The 10,216-nt window shown below is 43.5% G+C and overlaps 2 protein-coding genes across 3 annotated transcripts in view; one reads left to right on the top strand and one right to left on the bottom strand.

The window, feature by feature from the left end:
- Positions 1 to 13: 13 nt before the first annotated feature.
- NDUFAF7 (NADH:ubiquinone oxidoreductase complex assembly factor 7) lies at positions 14 to 9,222 on the top strand. The gene is made up of 10 exons (XM_066178565.1): positions 14 to 209; positions 292 to 458; positions 547 to 627; positions 1,971 to 2,081; positions 3,058 to 3,268; positions 3,824 to 3,882; positions 4,611 to 4,724; positions 5,527 to 5,670; positions 5,980 to 6,153; positions 6,529 to 9,222. The coding sequence occupies exons 1-10, from the start codon at positions 134 to 136 to the stop codon at positions 6,739 to 6,741; spliced, it is 1,350 nt and encodes a 449-aa protein (XP_066034662.1). The 5' UTR covers positions 14 to 133; the 3' UTR covers positions 6,742 to 9,222.
- Positions 7,198 to 10,216, bottom strand: part of PRKD3 (protein kinase D3) — a 42,746-nt gene continuing 39,727 nt past the window's right edge. For both annotated transcript variants that reach the window (XM_066178563.1, XM_066178564.1), the window contains exon 19: positions 7,198 to 10,096. In XM_066178563.1, the coding sequence (XP_066034660.1) occupies positions 9,923 to 10,096 (174 nt within the window). In that variant the 3' untranslated portion in view covers positions 7,198 to 9,922. The remainder of the gene's footprint in view (positions 10,097 to 10,216) is intronic.

Raw genomic sequence — 10,216 nt, 5'->3', positions numbered from 1 at the left:
GCCTGACGCGCGTCCGGACCGGGCTACGGCCTCACGGGGGCGGCCGGGACCGGGCGGAGAGCAGGGAGAGGAGGAGGAGGAAGACCGAGGAGGAGGAGGGAGAGAAGCGGGAGCCGCAGACGGAGCCGCGGCCATGGTGCTGCCGCTGGCGCGCCGCGCGCTCCTGGCGGGCCGCGGGCGGCTCCCCCGTCCCGCCGCCGCTCCCCACGGTGACCGCCGCCTCTCCCCGCTTTCCCTCCCGCCGGTCGCGGGGCCGCCCCGCTGAGCCCCTCTCCCCTCCTCTCCCCACAGCTCCGGCGGCGGCGGCGGCGGCGCGGCTCTGCTCGGGCGCGGGCGGCCAGGCGGAGGCGGCCGGCGGGGACGGGGCGATGCTGCGGCACCTGGCGCGCAAGCTGCGGGCCAGCGGGCCGGTCACGGTGGCCGAGTACATGCGGGAGGCGCTCACCAACCCCGGGCAGGTGCGGCGGGGCCGGGCCGGGGAGGCGGGGCTGTGCCGCGGGCCCCGCTCATCGCGCCCCCGGCCCCTGGGCCGCTTCCCCCTCGCAGGGTTACTACACGCGCCGCGGCGGCGTCGGCGAGAGCGGGGACTTCGTCACCTCGCCTGAAATAAGTCAGGTGTTCGGAGAGGTAACGCAATTCCTTGCCTCTTAAGTTATTTGTTTTACTTTAACCACGCGGGCCTGCCTGGAATCCTGGTAGACACCATGCCATCCATGAGCCAGCAGTGTGTCCTTGTGGCCAAGAAGGCCAATGAATCCTGGGGTGCATTAGGAAGGGCATTACCAGCAGGTCAGGGAGGTGATCCTGCCCCTCTGCCCAGCCCTGCTGAGGCACATCTGCAGTGCTGTGTCTAGTTCTGGGCTCCTCAGGACAAGAGAGACATGGAGCTCCTGCAGTGGCTCCAGTGGAGGGTAACAAGGATGATTGAGACGCTGGAGCATCTCTCTTATGAGGAAAGGCTGAGGGAGCTGGGCCTGTTCAGCCTAAGAAGAGGCACTGAGAGGGGACCTCATCCATGTCTGTGAGTATCTGCAGGGAGGTGCCAAGGGGATGGAGCCAGGCTCTGCTCAGTGGTGCTGAGCTGTAGGACAGGAGGCAATGGGAAGAAACCAATGCACAGGAAGGTCCACCTGAACATGAGGAAGAATTTCTTTACTGTGCACTGGCACTCAGATTGACCGGAGAAGTTGTGGAGTTTCCCTCACTGGAGACATTCAGGAACCATCTGGACACAATCCTGTGCCATGTGCTCTAGGATGACCCTGCTTGAGCGGGGAGGGTGGTCCAGATGGCCCAGTGTGGTCCCTTCCAATTTCCATCCCAACTGATTTCCATGCCAGTGTTCAAATACCTTATCAATGTCAAAATACTGGAGTAGCAATGATAAGGTTCAAGTTATTTCCCAAGAGAAAAATTGGTTTTCAGGGAGGAAGGGGGTTTTGTTTTTCTGAAAGTCCTTCATCTGAAACATCATCTGTGCTTAGTAACACTTTCATACAGAACCTGCTTATAAATAAAAAGAGTTATGGTGATTTTCCAATGTGAAAACTCCCCTCAAAAATAATCTCCCAAGTCTTGCTCACTCTGGTTTGTGTATCATTTCCAGAAGTGAAGAAATCCTGTTCTCAGTAACACTTTGGTAAATGCGTTGTCAGGAATAACAGTTGTCCAAAGGCACCTGAACAGTGACCTGCATTTGAGCCTGAAGTGAAAGTTCTTGCTCCAGCCAGAACAGACTCCCCACATATACTGATGGAGAGTTGTTTCTGCTGGGCTGACAGCAATCAATGACCAATTTTAATACTTAGAGATAAGAACGTGAAGTTATGTTCCATAATTCGTCTTAACTTTAAAATATCAAGACAGAATGTTGCCATGTTATCTTAGTTATCATCAGACAAAAGGCAGGTATGATTTTCCATAGGTGCTGAAGTAATTACTGTAACCCTGTGTGTTGTTTCTCATGCCAGTTAATAGGAATATGGTACATTAGTGAATGGATGGCCATGGGCAAACCAAACACCTTCCAGCTGGTGGAGCTGGGCCCAGGGAGGGGCACCCTCACGGAGGATATATTGCGGGTAGGTGAAAACTATTCATGTTCTTTGTTCTTTGTCTGGCTGTATTCCATAGCTACAGGGAAATCTGAAGGGAAGATGTTTTTTCCTGCCAGGGTTTACCCTTTCCTAGTAGCCAGATCAGTCAGGTTGGCAGCTCAGACTCTAATTAGAACAAATGAGTTTCTGGGACCAGGACTCTCAGGGAGAAGCAGAATGGGGCCAGCATGTGCACACTGTACGGACACGCCTGTGACCTTCCAAACACCACTGGATAGAAGAGGAGGGCAGGAATATTCCATTATAAATTATTTCTGTGTAGGGAAACATTATCCAAACTGAAAACCATCTAGGAAGGTGTTGCTATGTGTAACTGGGATGGAGACCTTAGTGCATGGAACAGAACAGGGAAGTACAATAACACAGAATGAAATTGTGTTAATTCCTTTGAGTATTTCAGGGCTTTATTTCTTTTGAGCTAACACTTTGTGTTCAGTCACGCCTGCATGGCTGTCTTAATTAAAATGCTGCTGATGCATAAACAGATTGCTAATGAGATTTAGCACCACATAAGAACTTTTATTCTATTTACATACATTAATAAAAATAGTGAAATGTGGGATATCAAACACTTGTTTAAGGTGGCAGGGAAAACTGAACCATTTTCCTCCTAATGCCACACGTCTAAGACCTTCTACAAGTCTTAGATGAGCTGCTACTACTCTTCCACATTAGCGTTTCATGTTGTTGTCCTCAGAGCCTTGTAATGTGTAGCCAACTTTTTTTGAAGTGTAGCAGCTTTTATTAAGATTTATGAAGAAACTCACACTTTCTACTGAAGGAGCAAAATGCAGTCTCTCTCACTGAGATTGTTTTGTTAGTGAAAACCACCTAAAGTCTTTTATCTTGAATAATTAATAGTGAAAAGAAAGCTTAATATTTAAACCTTTAATGTACGCAGCACAAGACTGCACCTAATAGAATTCATCTGCCTTTATAGGTCTTCAAGCAGCTCGCCTCTGTTCTTAGTAAATGTGATGTGTCTGTTCATCTGATAGAAGTGAGTCCCAAACTCAGCGAGATCCAAGCAGTGATGCTGACAGGAGGGAAAGTGCAGCCAAACCCTCAGAATGAGTTGGCTTACATGAGAGGTATTAGCAAGACTGGAATTCCCATTTCTTGGTACAGAGACATTCAAGATGTGCCACCAGGTAAGGAGCTTGAATGCTTTGTTAAAGGGATGGTGCCCTTCCTTCACTGACAGCTTTTGATAGCAGAGGGCATCTCTGCTGGCCTTCACACTGGACAGAAAAGTAGTTATATACATATTTCTTCTTATTTGTATGAGTCTGAGGCAGGATCTCGGTTCATTTTCATCACTGCTACCTATTCTGTCTACCTTCATCTGGGGATACCTACCCAATTTCCTATATTATGACTTTTTCTTTCCATGGGAAAAAAACCCAAACCTTTACTGGCTTTGCTTGAATCTCCTTTCACAAGATAGTGATCTAAAATTCATGGGAAAAAAAACCCAAACCTTTACTGGCTTTGCTTGAATCTCCTTGCACAAGATAGTGATCTAAAATTCATGTACTGGAAGCTAGAGCTGGTGGTAGAAATAGTATCTTTAATGTGTGCAAGGTGGAAGTAATTAAAATTTTTTCACAACCACATTAGCAAGCTTAATTCATTAAAAGTCATAAAAATATTTTTAACTGGAAGCATTAATAATTTAATGCATCTTTTTTTTTACCTTCCCACAGGTTACAGCTTTTACCTAGCACATGAGTTCTTTGATGCCCTGCCAATACATAAATTTCAGGTATAGCAAGATTATTATTGTAACTGTGACCATCTGCTTAAGTACCTTTTCTCTTAGAGGAAGAACAGAACTAAGGTGCCAAACTAGACACATGCCCTGTCTCTGGTGATGAAATAATTCTAAATGAATTTGGACAAATAAGGCTTGATTCAGCTGATAACTGTAAAATTAGTAATTATTCTTGAATGGAAAAACTTGAAGAAAGCTAAGGCTTTCTTTCTGCTGAGATAAGTCTCAAGGTTTGGGGGTGTTTTTTTCTTTCTTATGCTACATTAATGCAGCTTTTAATGTTTTAAAACATGGTTTTCTGTAATACTACTAAAAAGGACTGAAGGGCTTTCATTTGAATAGTAATGACAGCAACAAGATAAAGGCTAATTATGATTCAGAAGTAGCTAGTTTATGAAAATCATCAGTAGAATGAAATATTTTATTTTGATAAGTTAAATGTTGCACTGTCAATAGAAGAGGCAACATCTTTCTTCAGAGCATCATTCATTCCATTTAAGTATAATTAAACCTGTATTTGTTGGCTCTGCAGATGAAACTCCACCACAAGCTTTTTCTAAGGCAGTTACTGGAATTAAATAGGAATGAGTAATAGTTGTTAATAATGTATTGTTCCTAAAACCTTTGTGAAAAAGCTTGGCATATTAGATCAATCAAATGCCCAAGATAGTGTGGTCCCTGTTGGAGTGTAACGGGAGTACTCTGGGCTCGTTGGACAGCGAACGGAGAAAGGCTGGCGTGAGGTGCTGGTTGATATTGATCCAGAAGTTCCCGACCAGCTGCGGTTTGTCCTGTCACCATCCAGAACCCCTGCCACACAGAACTTTATTCAGGTGAGGTTATGCCTGCTATAGCTCATCCTTACACCTTTATTGACTCTTTCAAGTACATTTAGTGCTTCTTTGTTACTGTGACAGCTAGAGGAGGGCTCTCAGTCTATAAATGAATAGAGCTTAAAATTTCCACAAGCATTTAGCTTTGTCTGCTGTGAAACTACAGCACAGAAATTATCATGTGTATCAAACTTTGCAAAACAGGAGCTTGGACACACAAAATGTCTCAGAGAGCAAACCGAGGCAGCAAGTGACAGGCAGAGTTCTGCAATGTGTGCAGCATCACCATCTCTAGAGTGGCCCTTCCCCACCCAGACTCTCAATACTCTCAGTACTGCTGCAGGGTACTCAGGGGAGCTGCCTGCTTCTGTGCCAGGCTAACCTTTAATGGGAAGTGGCTGTGGTTTCTTCCTGAAGTGCACTGGATACAAAATTAAGTACTGGAGATTAAAAGGAGCTACAAAGTATCACACAGGAAGGCCTCTGGGAAGGGTGTGCATAGCTGAAGAGTTATTTTCCTTAAGTACCACATTAGGGAAGTTTCACCTGATACAAATACTCTTGGTAGAAAAATTTCCATTTGACTACAGGTTATTGAAGAGATGAGTGAAATCCAGCACTCAGAAAATACTGAGGAGGAGTGATAGCAAAAACTAGCTCAAGCTAGTATAGGTAGCTTAGAATGCAACTCCTGTACCTGCATGTCCCAGCAAAGGAACAGTCCCAAGCCCCAAGTGTGAGGGATACTTGCCTTGTGCTTGTCTGCTAATACAGGTATTCTGGTCTTTGAACTCTGCACTAGCCAGAAGAAACCAGAGACCACGTGGAAGTGTGTCCCGAGGCTGGTGTCATTGTGCAGAGACTCGCCTCTCGGATAGAGAAGGATGGTGGGGCTGCTCTGGTTGCGGATTATGGCCACGACGGAACCAAAACTGACACTTTCCGGGTAAGGCACTGCCCTGCAGCAATGAGCCAAAAGACTCTGTTACCTTTGATCATTAGGTTCTTGAAAGATAAAGTTCACAGGTGGGCATAATAGCAAAAACTGCATAAAACTGAGTAACTCCTATTTAATCAGTACCCAGAAGGGTTTCTCTCAGATGGAAAGGATGATCTGAGCTCTTGCTACATTTATATCCAGTTTTCCATGTATAATTTGCTACTGTCACCCCTCAAAGGTGCAGCTTAATTTTTGCTGGCCCTTGCTCTGATGGTTGGATGACAGCTGAGCATAATCTTCCAATTTCATTTTCAGGGTTTCCGGAATCACAAACTTCATGATGTGCTGAGTGCTCCAGGTACAGCAGACCTGACAGCAGATGTTGATTTCAGCTACCTCCGGAAGATGGCACAGGGAAAAACAGCTACATTAGGCCCCATAAAACAGCGGGAGTTCTTAAAGAACATGGGCATTGACCTCCGACTGCAGGTACCAGAGTGCTCACAGCTACAGAACTCTCCCAATCCATGGGCAATACTCTTAAGGAGCACCAGAGCTTTAGTAAAAACATCTGGTTTTAAAATGAAGTTGTTCAAAATTACATGTAGGTATGAGATCAGAAAGTTGCTTCTGCTAGATGTAAGTTACTCCAGATCTGTGAAAGTAAACTGATCATATTATATTTAGGAGCATGTAATGCAAAACTTGCATCAATGTATGGGCTGTGGACCACCACCAGTGATCTCACCAGTTCTACCAACCATCACAGCACTGTTAAGTGAAAAGGATGCAAGAAGGTATTGCATGTATGCAGGAATTTGTTGGAACACAGGAAGGGCTCTAACCTTTTTTTTTTTTTTCCAGGTGCTCTTGCAGAATTCAGGTGACACAGCAACTCGTGAGCAGTTACTTCACAGCTATGATATGCTGATGAATCCCGAGAAGATGGGGGACTGTTTTAATTTTTTTGCCCTGCTGCCTCACCACAGACTTGTACATCCTGACAAGAAAGATAAGCCAGAATCAAAGTCTCCCCTACCACCTGTTGCTGGATTTAATGAACTGTTACTAAAGTAATTTCAAATACTATCATAAAATGTGTGATGGCTGTTTCAGAATGAGTCTGGTGCAGCACACCAAACCTCTGACCTACTTAAAGCAGTATGAGTGGAAATAAGACACTGCACATGCAGAAACCGGCACACACAGAGCAGAGAATGAACAGTGGTTTGGGGGTCTTATGGTAGAATTGAGTGAAATATTTACAAGTGGAATCAAAATTTGTCAGTAACAAAGAGATGCACTAAGGAGTATTTAAATGTATTCAGGCTTTGGTACTTGAATAAAATCAAGATGCCTTGACATCTTGGAAGATATTTTTATAAAGAGAACAGAGACAGGATGCTCATAAAAGGAGTTCCTGCTGGCAGAATTTCCATCTAATAACAAATCTACAAACAAGAAAGTATGAACCATTTACTCCTAAGAACATTTGACAGGAGAGTCAATTCACGTAAATAAAAAGAACGAGTCTGATAGGGAAATAAATTTTATTTTCAAGCTTACCAGAGGATATTTACAAACAATGGGGTGTATAAAAATATAAAAGTACTTGACAGTGTCATTTTGAGGCTATAAATTTTACATGAGCTTTTTTCTAGCATCACCATAGCAGTATTGCTTGAATGAATGCAACTTAATTCACTAGGGGTAAGGGTATTAAACACTGTAACCTACTGCTGTCAAAGTTTGCAGTAAAGGTAGATAAAAGGGAATAAAAAACTCAGCTATTTTTACTACTCTAGGAATTTTACTCATAATGTAAGTCTGATTTTTTTGGTTTCTTGACTACTAGCTGCTTGTGGCTTCTATTGTCTGGCCCCATTAAGTCTGCATATGATCAGGCAATCTCTTCCAAAAGCCAACAGCATTATTTTTATTTTAATACAACTTGAGGAATAAATAGCTCATATAATATTTTGAAGCAGAGCAAACTTCATGGGGAGAGACAAAAGCCAGGCCTTCTACTTCATTATTGTCCCCTCCTTCCTCTATTCCTGTTGTGCTTTTTCAAGTGACTGAGCTGCTTTACTTTCTCCCTTAAACAACACAAAAAACAAACCCACAGGTAAACCTAAAGTAACAGCTCAAGTAAAAAATCTGAAGTTTATAACCAAACTGTATCTACATTATTACAGTTAGGATGGAATACAGCAATGACTTCACTGAAATTTGGTCACTTGAGCACTGGAAGTTGAAAAACTGCACTGCTTTCCTTGCCAAGAGCAGGCAAATACCAGACGACCAATGTCAGAGGTGATTGCACTGCTTCCAGAGATGAAAAGCAGTGCCTCTTTGAAAATCAGTCCTGAAACTCTCCTTAAACTGCGTTAAGAATCCAGAGCTCAGCCTCTGCCAACACAGACACCTACAAAATGCAGGGACAGATAGATAAAGGGCAATGGGAAAAGAAAAAGTGAGTTAAAGACCCAAACCTACCTGTGGGCACATCCTTCTGCAGCTGCCACTGACCACTGCCAGGTCACTGATAATGCAAACAGCTGCCAGCTCTGAACTAACTGTGTAACATTTTAGGTATATCTAACAACGTAATCTTCTCACCTGTTTCCTTACCTGAATAACAACAATAGAAAAAAATACTTATCTACACACATACAAAAAAGGAAAAAATCTTTGTAGGAGAGAGGAGATACCCCAAAGCTTCTCACTGCCTTTGCAGTTCAAGCCTGTATCAGTATTTTAGAAATATTTCCAACTAAGCTTCAGTTAAGCAGCTTGGCACATTGGGGATGCATACAGCCATCCAGCACCCTCCAGCAGCACAACACTGTTATCCCACAAAAAAAGGATTTCGCTCTTTTTGTTTTTTAGAATAAGACCAAAAAAACCCTCTTCCATTTGCATTTAGCATTATGGCCTCAAACTTCTTTGAAATATCATTAACTTGAACTGTCCAAGGGAATAATTTCCAAAGAACAGTGCTGTTTCCCCTCTATTGTGCCACAAGTCCAATTAGTTAGAATCCTTCAATTGAGGCATGTGCACAGAAAAAACTGAGTTAGGAGTTGCTTTTGGACTCTTCATTCAGCTCAAACAGTTCTGAGCACAGTAAAGAGGATGGGAGGGGCTCCAGGTTAAGGTGGGAAGGCAAAGTCCTTTCTCCTACAATCCAGCTGCCCTGGCAGAAGCAACAGGTGATGCAGTATCCACTGTTACTTCTAGGTTTTGAGCAGAGTTAACATAACAAGCTACCAGGCTACAAACTACTCCTGATGTAAGTCCAGGGAACCTTAAAAAAAATTAGAAAAATATTAGAAAAATTTTTAAATCTTATTACTCAAAACAACAGAAGAAAGCTGCATGTATTTTTCCCTATTTTTCCACATCCTTCTGGTCTTCCAGAGTGAAAGGACATGCTACATCAAGTCTTGTGTGCTCTCTGTGCATTACTTGTGGAGTTTTAAGGCAAAATGCCTTTGGTGTGTATCAATGACGTGCCAGCCTTGCACAGCAGCACACTGTTGTGGCTTATTGCTTTTTTTAAAAGAAAAAATAAAAGCCTAGCACAGCTTTGATTGTCATCTCTTTAGACTGTCAGCCAGCATTTCAAGAGGAATGTAAGAAGTGATGGGGTCTTCTTTTCTTTGTTGCTATCTGTAAAAAGTTCAGTTAGGGCCAAGACACACATATTTAGCTGTCTAAAAAGCAGCAAATTATTCCTTCATCTCTGAAGCTGTATTCAACTAAACCACCATGTTTTGCTTTAGCCAAGGTTATTTCTGTACTGATTTCTTCATAGATTCTCTTCACTATCCACAGTTTGAGAAACGGGAGATGTATCTAAGTAACAGAAAACAGTCCTCTATGGCCTAGTAAATAGGGATTAGAAAACTATTACAAAACCCTTACTGCGTGGACTATGAAAAAAACAAAAACCCTTGAAAAACACAAACCATTCAGTCTGTACACACTACACCTCAATAATGGCTTTGTAGCCACCCAGCTCAGTGAAATGTTCCCCGACAGGGCTTTGTATCCCACTGTGCAGAAACTACTCAGAGTTAAAGTCAGGGATGGAGAAAAGCTTGCCAGATGACAGTCTATTCCCATGGCAATGCAGGATCCTCTGGGGCTTCTATGTGTACAGCATTTGGAAAGAGCAATGGCTGTTCCAAAACTTATCTTCTGTTTCTGCCTGGAGTATCCTTCTTGGCTGCAATTTAGCATAACGAACAAATCAAGGGTCTTCTTCCATGTCATCTGGATTAGGAGCCATAATGAAGTGCTGGGGGTACTCGAGGTTGTGTTCGTAAGCGTGCTCTTTCCAGCGTGCATCGTCGCTCTCGTGGGTAATGTAACGCTCTCCAATGCGGGTTTCAAATTCTCTGAGGTCAAGCCAAGTCTGATAATCCTAAGGAGTAGAAGAGATTTAAGGAAGCAGTTTTAAGAAACAGCACCACTACATTCCTACAGATAAATTCTGCAGTTTGTGTCCATTTTTAGTGTAAACAGCCACAAGATAAAACCAAGA

Source organism: Chamaea fasciata, unplaced genomic scaffold (genome assembly GCF_029207755.1).
Source record: "Chamaea fasciata isolate MVZ Bird 193981 ecotype frontalis unplaced genomic scaffold, bChaFas1.0.hap1 SCAF_3, whole genome shotgun sequence".
Lineage (NCBI taxonomy): Eukaryota > Metazoa > Chordata > Aves > Passeriformes > Sylviidae > Chamaea > Chamaea fasciata.
Note: the sequence above shows the minus strand (reverse complement) of the source record. Positions and strands in the feature narration are given on the sequence as shown.